General features: G+C 34.7%; 1 protein-coding gene across 2 annotated transcripts; it reads left to right on the top strand.

Annotated features, from left to right (window-relative positions):
• The first annotated feature begins 213 nt into the window (after positions 1-213).
• LOC148602279 (uncharacterized) lies at positions 214-13257 on the top strand. Of its 2 annotated transcripts, none has more exons than XM_088553907.1 (6): positions 214-310; positions 2135-2317; positions 5884-6022; positions 7269-7535; positions 7896-8328; positions 12862-13257. In XM_088553907.1, exons 3-5 carry the CDS (start codon positions 5902-5904, stop codon positions 8324-8326), a joined length of 819 nt encoding a protein of 272 aa, XP_088410033.1. In that variant the 5' UTR covers positions 214-310; positions 2135-2317; positions 5884-5901; the 3' UTR covers positions 8327-8328; positions 12862-13257. The 2 variants fall into 2 exon arrangements, with proteins under 2 accessions (XP_088410033.1, XP_088410034.1); XM_088553908.1 differs by lacking the exon at positions 214-310 and adding an exon at positions 567-600.
• Positions 13258-13294: the final 37 nt, after the last annotated feature.

The following is a 13294-nucleotide window of genomic DNA, read 5'->3' as shown; positions in this document are numbered from 1 at the left end:
TTGGATGGACGATTAAGGTAAACTTTTCGATTCATGTCGTATTTGATGGACGATTAAGGTAAACATTTTTGTTTCATGTCGTATTTGATGGAAGATAAGGGTAAACTTTTCGTTCATGTCGTATTTGATGGCCGATTAAGGTAAACGTTTTTGTTTCATGTCGTATTGGATGGACGATTAAGGTATTAAGGTACAAATTAAATCTTATCATGTATACTGTCCGAAAAGTGTACCACAGATATATTCTCATCACTTATATTTATTAGATCGGAATACTTTTGTTTCATGTCGTATTTGATGGACGATTAAGGTAAACATTTTTGTTTCATGTCGTATTTGATGGAAGATAAGGGTAAACTTTTCGTTCATGTCGTATTTGATGGCCGATTAAGGTAAACGTTTTTGTTTCATGTCGTATTGGATGGACGATTAAGGTAAACTTTTCGATTCATGTCGTATTTGATGGACGATTAAGGTAAACATTTTTGTTTCATGTCGTATTTGATGGACGAATAAGGTAAACTTTTCGATTCATGTCGTATTTGATGGACGATTAAGGTAAACATTTTTGTTTCATGTCGTATTTGATGGACGATTAAGGTAAACATTTTTGTTTCATGTCATATTTGATGGACTATTAAGGTAAACTTTTCGTTTCATGTCCTGTTTGATTGACGATTAAGGTAAACTTTTGTTTCATGTCGTATTTGATGTACGATTAAGGTAAACTTTTTTGTTTCATGTCGTATTTGATGTACGATTAAGGTAAACTTTTTTGTTTCATGTCGTATTTAATGGACGATTAAGGTAAACTTTTTCGTTTTACTATAGAAGTCTAGCGGGTGACTAGCTTCCATTACTGTATTCTGTTACTGTCTTATACATAAAATATTTTGTCTGATATTGGTAACGAGTCATCTATCTTCAGAATTATTTAAAGAAATTGCCAATCATATATCACATCTTTTCATGAAAAACTCGGCGGATATTTCCAGAAAAGCAGAGGATGCTTACCCTAATGATGCACCTGGTCCATGCTCCCAGTTTAAGTCAGGGTTGCTCATTTGTGTTGTTGCTTTGTACGTTTTATTCTGGTTATTTTATGTTCTTTGTTGTGTACGTTTTCCCTGTCTAGTCTTTGTCCCTCGTCTATATTCTTTAGATTTCTCCTAGAATACTGCTTCCCCTGATTACTTTTTACTCGGAAGTCACGTCAGTGGCTACGTGTATTGTAAGTATAAGAATGACAAAAGGGCTTCTGGCAGATAACTGAAATGCTTTCTTCAAATTAATGCGTGATTCTCTTTTAAACTTTAAATATTTCACCGATATCCCAACTGAATGATATTTCAAACATTTTAAGTGTTAATTTTCAGTTAAATATTGTCGAACTGGTAAATCGAAACGCCAAACTATTTTTTGCGCTTGGCCGCGTAGTAATTTCAAGGAAGATAGTTAAAAATCAATACAATTTAATTGGAGTTATCTCTCTTTGGGTGGTGTTGGATTTTAACTATTCCACGTGAATGGTATTATATGCATAATCAAAATCATTTTATCAAGAAGCGTCATAATCAACATCATCAGCTCTTTCAAGTTTAAGGTCTCAAGAACGTAAACAAATGCAATAATCTTATTTTCACGATATTTGTGTACATCTTTGTTTTGTTTTGCTGCAGGTTGCAAGGGAAATGTGGGTTTAACCCCAAAACATTCTCAAACCTTAGTCCATGTCATGACCGGCACTAGATAGCATATTGCTTTAAAATAAACATCGGGAACCTATCTTGCAGGTTGTACGCCAAGCGACTTCCGAGTTTCAGCATCTTCGGTGCTTTGATTATCTTCTTGAAATTTAACATCTGAAAAGTTTGATGAAAAAATAGGTACAGAACGTCAATGCATTTAGGAACAGGTAGAGGATAGAGAAGCGGTAAGGCAGGTGTAGGTCTGTGGGGAGATTGTCCCCGGGAGAAATGCCTTCCACAGAGATAACTTTGTTATTTCATAGCCCTGAAAAATCTGTCATACCGTGTGCAAATATGGTATTTATTTTAACACAACCAACTTCTGACTCCTTATCTAGCAGTGTTAATAGGTGTCCATTATTCAAATATTGAAAATGTATTTACAGAAATTCGCAAAGAAGAACTTTGAAGACGTTTGAACAGACGTCAATATTGACAGGAAAATTCACTACAATGATCAGGGTAACAAAAAATGAACGAACACTTATCCGATCCATAATCAAGTATAGTCCAAAATAAATCTGAAGAAACATATATTACACAAACGGAACTGCTCTTATTTATAGGAGGTAGGATATGACCTATTGTAAGCACAAGTATCTGACGTCTTTGCATGGACGGTTACTGTTCTGCTGTATATATAATTCATTATGTATTATTTGCATATTACTTTTTTAACATTAACATTTACACTTGTATGTCAGGCTTCTTGATAAAGCTTCAACGACTTTAAAATACGTCAAATTCATAAAAACTGTCAACTGTTATGTTCGGAACGAACATTCAGAAAGTAAATTAAGACAATGTGAAAAAACTATATTCCATGTTCATTATCAAAGCAACATTTTAAAAACAACTGCTATGCTTTCTTTTTTATCAATATCCTACTGAAATCTAACGATAGACATAAAGTATGAATATTCTTCAATTGCAAACGAAAAAACAAAAAACAAAAAACAAAAAAAAAAAAAAAAAAATACCAAAAAAACCAAAAAAACATAGCACTGCTAACTTACGAACAGTTGTCATAAAACAGTTTACAATACGCGAACAGATATTGATGTTGTTAGAATATAACTATAATTATATTGTGCATGCCGAATGAATACTGTAATAAAAAAATTTTAATGCAGGTAATGATTTTGTAGTGTTATTCATTATCTTCAATGTATGATTTATGTAGTATATTTTCCAAAAAAGTAATGGAGGAGATTCACAAGCCACCTTTCTGTGTGAATTATTTCCCTTTGCTAACAATTTCTAAGAACCAAAATGGGGATAGCAGTTAGGATGGGTAATCAAGGGAACCAAGGTTATAGTTGTAATCAAAAGAATGTAATCCAGGGACAAAGACCAGACATGGAAAACAGACATACACAACAAAGAACATAAAGTAACTAAAATCATACATCCAAAGTAACAAAAGCAAATGAGCAACTCTGACTCCACTAAAAACTAGGAGCATGGACCAGATGCACCCGTAAGGTAAGCGTCCTCTCTCTGTCTTTCTAGAAACACCCGCCGAGTTGCTCTTAAAAAGTCAAGTCCGGGGTAGACGGAGGAGGAAAGGAAAACTATGACACGTTGAACAAATCAGTTTCAAGGCGCAGATAGATACACCGTAACGATCAACGAGTTCATGATGACGACCATAAAACTTTTGTAGTGATGACTTCTATTTGTCAGAATTCTAGCGCAAAAAGTCTGTGCAAGCTCTGGCATAACGTATTAGTTGTGATATGAGCACTCCATACGCAGTGATGTTGCCACAGATGAAAGTCATCGCGTTTGTCGTAAAGTTTGGTCAATAGTTTTCCTTTACCATCGATTTCTAAGTTTAGCTCAAGATATGAGGCTGATTCACAGTGTCTGTAGTATCATTTATCTCAAGTTCTTTGGGGGTAGATGCGATGTATCAAATCCCCAAAATTAAGATTGTGTAAAGATAACACGACATCTATATAGTGCAAACAGAGATTAAAGGATCTAGCTAAACGGTATTATTTCTTTCGGATAAGATCAGCTGTAAAGTCAGCCTCATAAGAGTAAAGGAATATGTCAGCAAGTAGAGGAGTACAACTTGTTCCCATTGGAACGCGAGTGTTTGTTGAAAAACGCGCCCACCACACTGGACAAATATGTCCAGTATTTTGCAAGCATCTTCTATATCTTGAAGATGATTTGGAATTATTTCTTACAAAGTATGAGGAATCTCTAACAAGAACTATATATTTGTATCTAGGTGTACCATCTTTTTTTGGAAAAACAACGATATATTATGTTTTTAAGTCGGGATTTTAATTAAGTATGTGGAAAAGAAGTATACAGTGTCGATAAATCATAGATTTTTAATGCCATTATATTCTAATTATAGTCTTGAACTAATTTTTCTCCAAAAGATCTTTCAAATTTTTCAGGATCCACATTGAATTAATACCTCTACGGAAGTAACACGTCTTGTGGTACGACTGCAAACCCTCTTTGACAGCTGTGAGTATAGAAGTTAAACGTTTTGATAGAGGTTGGGTGGTACATTTTGCAGATCCAGCTATGTAACGTTGTTTATATGGATTCTTGTGAAGTTTAGGAATCCAGTACTTAGACGGTAAATCACAGTCATCGTCCTTGGTAGAGAGACTAAAAGAGGATAGCACAGATTTATGGTTTTACCACAATTTTTCTTTGGAGAGTGTGGTAGCAGTATAGGTATTATCACTGCTATTATTTTCTACGTTTTCATCTGATAATAACCATTGGATGTAAAACGTTTTGCAGACAAAAATAATGTTGTTTTGAGCTTTGTCTGCACGTACGACAACATATTTGCCACGTATAGTAGACAATGAGTCGTTAAAAACTTATGTAGCATTGGCACTCATTGACCTACTTAAAACTTTCATTCGTTTCAAAATTAAAGACCTCACGGCCTTTAACCACTCTGAGAGAGTCAATGTCTTCTTGTTCTCGTTTTATCCATTGTCTTGCGTAGTCCTCAATGGCATCCATAAGAACTTTAAAGTTATAATTCCAATTTATGGAGCGAGGTTCACGGTACTTGGGACCTTTAGAAAGGATTTTACGCAGAGATTCGTTTTCGATGATGTCAAATCTCCCGTAACGACGTGACCGGACATCATATTTGAATAGAGAGTTTTGCAAGAACCGTCATGTGGTTTAGCCTTGAAGTTCTCAATCTCGAGGTTCCGCAATTGCCTTTTATAATTGAAAATTTTGGATGCAACGGGTGAAGTATAGGAATATGAAATAATTGGTATGGATTTGTCTTTGAAATATGGGGAAATTTTGTTGGTAATTTTTTTGTGATGGGGGATGTTAGCCAAAATAATTGCATCTATACCTTTGTTGACAAACGGTAGTGGAAGAAATGATCGTTTTTCTTCATTTTGACTTTTCACACAAACTGGTTTAAAGAGTCTGTGGAAAGCAATATCTTAAATGATGGCAATAAGTCTGTATAATGATGAGGTATGGTCAGAAACAGAAGTGTCAAGACTTGTTTTGTAAAGGGAGTGTAGTAGAGTGAGAGGTATAGAATAAAGTTTGATTCTAATGTGATGAAGTCTAAGAGATTTTTGTATGAAAGGAAGGAGACCATCATGTGACTTAGATGACGTATTGTGGCGATGGCCATGACTCCTTTCCCGTCTTGGAGTTTTGTCAAATAAATTAATCACATTTATGCTATTTTTATATTGGCTTGAAAGGTTTCCTATACTTTTGATGTTGTTATTGCATCTGTAAGGTATTGCAGTACCTAGTCTGCGTATCCAGTACTCCTCTCTTTCCCTACAATAGTTTTTACTTATAGAATGGGTATATACTAAACCACATAAGTTGAATTCTAATCCGTATATTAAGTTTGTAGATTTGCAACTTAAGTCATCGTGACTTCTTGTATGGAATGTTTTGTTTGTAAGGAAACTAGAGAAGTAAGAGTCGGTTATAAGAATGTTGCGTGTTTTGCAATTTTTAATACCACATTTTGATATAGTACAATGTGGAAAAGAGAATCAATCCAAAAGAGAGGACGTAAATTGTTGCTATGTCTTTATATAACATAAGATAAGACATGAGGTAATATTTCAAGCTCATTCTTATCAAATTATTATGACAGTCAAGTGGAAATGACCAGATGTTAAAAGACAAAATGGCTAGTGTATGGCTAGCATTAGCAATAGGATTTATACCTATGATTGATGCTGCTCTCATTGATGAGTTTAATGTGGTGATACAAAATGTGCTTGAACGACTGGGTAAGTCAAATACTACTGATATCTGATTTACTTTGCTAAACGCATGGTTAAGTCAAAATCTGATAGATTGCTTAGTTAAAATATGAAAAAAGCATGGGTAATTTAAAACTTCTGATAGCTTACTATGTTAAAATGTGCTTGAATGTCTGGGTTAGTCAAAAACTCATGATAGCTTACTTACTTAAGATGTGCTTGAACGCAAGGGTGAGGCAAAAACTACTGATATACCTCAATTAGTTAGAAATGTGCTTAAACGCCTACGTAAGTCACAGGCTACTAATAGCCTGCTTACTCAAAATGGGCTTTAACGCCTAGTTAAATCAAAAACTACTAATAGCTTGTTTACTCAAAATGTGCACGAACGCATGGGTAAGTCACAAACTACTGATAGCTTGTGTAATCGAAATGTTAAACTTCTATAGACCCTTGTGTTTTTTTATACCAATGTCCACGTCAATAATTAATATTTAAAGAGTAACGAAATCTCAATAGACAAAAGTCGTTTTTTATACCAATGTCCATGTCAGGAAACTGTAGAGAAAAATCTAACTTCTATAGACGCAGTTGGGTTTGTTTTTATACCAATGTCCACGTCAGGAAAAATTAAAGAGTAATTCAACCTCTATAGACAAGAGTGGGGATTTTTTATAGCAATGTCCATGTCAGAAATATGTATAGTAATAAGGCCTCTATAAACACGAGTGGGTTTGTTTTTATACCAATGTCCACGTCAGAAATATGCAGAGTAATTAGGCCTCTATAAACACGAGTGGATTTGTCTTTATACCAATGTCCAAGTTATAAACATCAGTAGAGTATTTAAATCTCTTTGAGTGTTCTTTCATACCAATGTCCACGCAAGGAACATATTTGTTATTTTGTGTATTTTCCATTGCTTAGTTTATTTTATTTATAAGATCGTTTAAAACTCTGTGCATGACTAAAAGCAGACTTTCTTACGTTTATGTCTTAGACCGCGTAGAGGTCAGGTGTACTATTTGAAATATTTTGTTATCAAAACTAAACAGTAAGAGTAGCTGAACATGGGTAAATATTTTTTCAAAAAATTTTTTTTACTCGAAGAGCTTTCAATACTTGTATAAAGCTTCAAGGCCTGCATAAAAACGAGGTTTAAAAGATGTTTTGGTAAAGGGTGAAAGAGTGATGAGTTCGTAAAAAAAGAACATTCTTACCTGCATATGTTGTCATTTGGTTTATACTCTTTCACATTTGTTTTATTCTAAAGGGAGTGTTGAGGAAAAAGTTCAAAAACTCCAGGAGGAAAACAAAGTACTTAAAGAAGAAAATAAGCGCCTTTTGCAATTAATTGAAATACCAGACCAGAGTATTTATAATAAGAATGAAGATTCCAAGGATTCATTCCCAAAAAGTGAAGCCGACAAAATTAACACCTTACTGCAAACCGTGATGAATACTAGTACTAACACGAACAGGAAACCATCTGACAAATATGACTTGTCGTCTTTCCCGGGTATCAGCTCATTTAAGAGAGGTTCGTGCAATAATATTTGAAAATACTTAGAAGCAACGAACAGTAAGATATTTTCTATCCATCAAACTCTACAGAAATTGTAAAGCATCAAACTGATTAACCGAGACACATACACTTGTATGCAATGATATCAACAGAATACATTACAATAACGAGAAGACAAAAATACTGCAAGAAAGCACACACAAAACTAAAGCACTTGAAATATAAATTAATACGTTGCAATCCTCAATAAATTGCCATGTTTTACTTATCATCTACAGAAAAAAATGTTTAAACCTCATATTTACACCTGACTATTTAAAATACAGGATGGGTATTTTTGTTTGTTTTATATTAAGACTAATCGTTTTATAACAGCTCAAGCAGTACCATCCATGCATGTTGCTTTCCGTGCCGGACTTTCATATTTAATCAAAGATCTCGGTTCAAATCAGATAGTCGTCTACGATACAGTTCTTTTAAATATTGGAAACGCCTACAACAAATACAGCGGACAAATGGTTGCTCCAGTTAGGGGAATATATTTACTTTTCTTTAGTATCTACGCCATACCCACCCATGAGTGTGCCCTTGCCATAGTACTCAATGGGAACAAAATTGACACCCTATACGTCCTTGGAAGCGACACTGGGGATCACATTTCACAGAGTCGAACAATTCCAATAATGTTAGAAGTTGGTGATACAGTATGGGTGAGAAACTATCCCGGATATGAGGGAAGAGATCTATATGGAGACCAGAAACATTACTATAACTCCTTTGCTGGAGTTCTTCTACCTCAACATTAAAAGTAAGATGGCATGATAATCATGAATTCAATCTTTCTATGAAAACAAAAACAAAAATAAAAACATAACAAAACAAAAAACAATGAATATATATATATATATATATATATACAACGTCTCAGAATGTGACGACTCTATTTGCTACACTGCTCCATCGGATCAAATTGATACAGGGAAGATATATAAACGTATAGAAAGGTCTGAAAAATTCCCAACGATGTTAGAACTGTCAAATTTGCGATGCAAATTTTTGGTCGTTCCCTCCGCGGGACTCGAACTCGTACCGCTGTGACAACTAGGACAACACCGCCTGCACAAAGTCCAACAAAGTGGCCTAGGGCGCTGGACTTTGTGCAGGCAGTGTTGCCATAGATGTCACAGCGGTACGAGTTCGAGTCCCGCGGAGGGAACGACCAAAAATTTGCATCGCAAATTTGACAGTTCTAACATCGTTGGGAATTTTTCAGACCTTTCTATACGTTTACATATCTTCCCTGTATCAATTTGATCCGATGGAGCAGTGTAGCGAATAGAGTCGTCACATTCTGAGACGTTATATATATATATGTATTGTGATGGACGCGTTCTTCAACAATCGGTCGGCATTCCAATGGGAACAAATTGTGCTCCTCTACTTGCTGATCTATTCCTTCACTCTTATGAGGCTGACTTTATAGCTGATCTGATCCGAAAGAAAGAATATCGTTTAGCTGGATCCTTTAATCTCAGTTTCCGCTATCTTTAAACAATCCTAATTTTGGGGATTTAATACATCGCATCTACCCCAAAGAACTTGAGATAAAGGATACTACAGACACTGTGAGGTCAGCCTCATATCTTGACCTACGGTAAAGGAAAACTATTGACCAATTTTTACGACAAACGTGATGACTGTTCATTCAGAATTGTCAACTTTCCTTTCATATGTGGCAACATCCCTTCAGCACATATCACAAATCATACGTTATACCAGAGCTTGGCGAAACTACACAGACTTCTCGTATCGAGCTGGAATTCTAACAAATAGGCTTGTGGAACAAGGTTATGTAGCTACAAGACTGAAGTCATCCCTACAGAAGTTTTATGGTTATGATCATGAACTCATTGATCGTTACGGTGTATCCATCTGCGCCATGATAACTGATTTGTTCAACGTGTCACAGTTTTCCTTCCCTCTTTCGTCTACGACGGACTTGACTTTTTATGAGCATCTCGGTGGTGTTTCTTGAAAACCAGAAAACGCTTGCCCTACCGGTGCATCTGGTCCATGCTCCTAGTTTTTAGTGGAGTCCGAGTTGCTCATTTGCATTTGTTACTTTGTAGGTATGATTTTAGTTACTTTATGTTCTTTGTTGTGTATGTCTGTTTTCCATATCTGGTCTTTGTCCCTGGATTACATTCTTTTGATTAGTGCTATAACCTTGGTTCCCTTGATTACTCTCTTAGTGATCCTCTCAAATATTGGAGAGAGAAAAAAGATACATTCCCCACCCTTGCACATTTAGCAAAGAATTATCTTTCAGTACCTGCCACTTCAGCCCCAGTTGAGAGACTTTTGAGCATAGCTGTAAAAATTCTATAGACCTGCCCGATGTAGACTTAGTAATTCAACATTTCAAATGCTTATGAACATGAAGCGTAATGAAGGGAAGATACAAGTATTGAATCTGATCAGTACAGTTTGTAAAAAAAAGTATTATAAGCACTGAGATTAAAAAAACATTCAATAACAATAAAAAAAAACTTATGAGTCGTTCTGAAATCACAGAAGTCCAGACTCCTTCAACAATCAGAGTCAAAGAAGTATAAAATATGATACACAGAGGCCACCTAAATCTGTCTTGTATGAACTAAAGCATGCACAAGTATATATGTACAGCTAACATATCCTCTACTCAAGTGTTGTTATTTACTTTTACAAGTCATGTAAACATATATAATCATAATGTAATTATGATTACTTTATCAAATGTAATCAAATGTAATCGATTTCACACAAAAAAGGCAAGTAATCATGCTGTAATCGATTACATTTCTAAGTAATCTCCCCCAACCCTTACTCATACGTTATACCAGAGCTTGCCGTAACTACGCAGACTTTTTCACAGCGCTAGACTTCTTGCAATTAGGGTTATGTTGCTACAAGATTGAAGTCATCACTACAGAAGTCTAATGATCGTCATCATGAACTCGTGAATCGTTACGGTGTACCCATCTGCACCATGAGAAGCGATTTGTTCAATGTGTCATGTCATAGTTTTCCTTTTCTCTTTCGTCTTTCAATTCGTCGGGTGTTTCTAGATAAGCAGAGGACGCTTACCCTACCAGTGCACCGGGACCATGCTCCTAGTTTTAGTGAAGTCCGTTTGTTTGTACGTATTACTTTGGTTATTTTAGTTTCTTTGTTGTGCATATTTGTTTTCCATGGTCTTTGTCCATGAATTGCATTATTTTGATTTCCCTTGATTACTGTTTATAAGCAAATCCAGTGATTCAGAGATCAAATAATGGCCACTTCGATACGCTTCCTTGAGGAAAACAATATCATCAAAAAAAAAGAAAAAAAAAAGGAGGAAAGAAGAAAATAAGACACAAAAAATTAATTAATCAAAAACAAAACAAAATGTCCTTTATCTCTGACTTTTTGCTTTTATTGTTTAGTTTTGTTAACGCACATAATTTCCAAAATTCAGACCTTTTTTTCATCAGGTTGGAAAACTGTGATGGTTTTATCAACACGATTACCTCCCCTGTAGTAAATACTGAGATGCATATAAGGCGTTATGGATAGAATTGCATTTACATCAGACAAAAAAAAAAAACATGATTTAAAAAAACTGTCAAAAAAGTTCAGTATGTTGTTTTATAAGAGTGATAAATAACAAGCGATTTAGAAATACATTGAACACATCAAAATGTGAAATGTTATTTTTATACAGCTCAATATGAAGTAAATCTATGCAAATCATGCAATTCGTGAGCGTTTCCCTGGCAACTGTAGATACACATTATACTTCAGAACATAATACATTATATATTAAAAGCAACGAAAGGATTTGACAAAAACAATTTAATATATGCATCCATGTCAGTCGTGCACAGTCTATTAAGGTATGACAGTCTTCCTTTCCGTGGATAAGTTACCTTGAAGGCTTCAACGTTAACGGTATCAAATATAATTAAACTTTATCTGAAGGGATTTTTTGCTTAGTCCATGTCTGACCATATTCATATCACTTTGTTGCCTTCTTGTAGAATATACTTGAATGAGTCTTTGTCTTCTGTTTTTGATCTATATTTAGTCTACTACAACGTAAGAGGTTGGAATTCCTGTTCATAGGAGATATAAATTACGAAAAATGTAACATTGTATGTTAATAAATATGTAATTTCATATTGGCTCTGTTCAAGGTTTGAGGTCTGTCATATTGGTCGAGGCGATTGTATTGGTCCCGAGGCATCTATGAGGGCCAATACTGCTGTCGAGGCCAACATGATTGACCGAAACCTATAACAGGGCCAATATGAAATTACATATTTATTGACAGTTTTATTAACCAACTCAAGTAGATGATTTGTAGAACAGTTGTTTTCATGTTTTACCAAAAATATGTAGGTTTATTTGCATTAATCAGTCTTAAATATCCTTTTTGTATAAAATGGGAGATTTTTTGAGTTTCTGCAGGCTTTAGTCCTGATGATCAAAATGCAATTCCAACTCAAAATGGCGGTGTCAAACGAGCGGAAGTTATGAAGCCGTATTGGTCCTGGTTTGATCCATATTGCCTCTCTTTTTTCATATTGGCCTCGTATAGATGCCCGGTTTGAATTCATATCAATTGGTCAGTTTTTGGCATATTTTAACGTATTTTGGGTAGTTGGTTAATGAATATAGAATTCAAAATTAAGGGAGATAACTCTATAAATGATACTGAAATACAATAGAAACTATAGAGTTTTTAAGTGTGAATTATCTCCTTAGAACAGACAAATTGGTATGGATGATTATACATTTTATCATATATAGACTCATGCATGCAAAAATAAAAATGTGTAGCCTATTTGGGGGTGTATCACATATTACCAAATTTGCACGATTCTAACAAAGACTGTTACTTAGCACCTATAATGTGATTTTTAAAATTGTTTTTATGTTCTCTTTCTCATTTCACACAAAGAATTGAAAACTGATTTCGTTAAGAGTCTTCTACAAGGTGATATCTTCTGTACAGTTTTATCATTTTACAGATTTTGGCTTGTCGTCATTTTATGCTGCCTATTTGTATTGAAATATCCCGGAAATAATTGACCGTAATGAAAGCGGGAAAGGGGGTGTTACGTGCTATAAAATCTACCTTTGATACTGGAAATGCCTGTACCAAATCAGATCCATTGCAGTGATTTCCAACTTTTCGTTTTTTACCAAGATATTGTCATTTGTTACACGAACTTTCATTTTGACTAAAACCTACAATTTATCAGTTCGGTAATTTTGTTATAACCCTCTATCTATATACCACCAAACCTTTTTGCAGATGATGTATAAAATGTGTGCAAGAGACCCATGGTATTGCCTGGAAACCAGAAAAATGAAAGAGGTTTTTTTCTTTCCGTTTTCTTAAAGATGAAACACTAAAATCAGTCCAGCCTTATACGTGTTGGTGGTATGGAAACTTGTGATACAATGTCATAGATCCATACACTAACAATTCAGATTTTCTTCGAAATGTATTATTATATATCAATACTAGAAAACGCTTTGTTTTCTTAGCTTAGTTTTTATTGTGGAAACCAGCTGTTTATGGAAGACGCAGAAGGTCATGACAACAACGCCGAACATTATGACATTTCTGACATTTATGAGATGCCGTATTATTCCTTATTTATACAGGCAAGTAGGATGATGTCCCCGGTTAATTGTTAATAAATATATCGAAAATTACAAAATGCCTTCATTGATTATTTTTG

The sequence above is a fragment of the Perna viridis genome, chromosome 11 (assembly GCF_037379345.1).
Source record: "Perna viridis isolate PV_CMFRI_1.1 ecotype Kerala chromosome 11, ASM3737934v1, whole genome shotgun sequence".
Lineage (NCBI taxonomy): Eukaryota > Metazoa > Mollusca > Bivalvia > Mytilida > Mytilidae > Perna > Perna viridis.
Note: the sequence above shows the minus strand (reverse complement) of the source record. Positions and strands in the feature narration are given on the sequence as shown.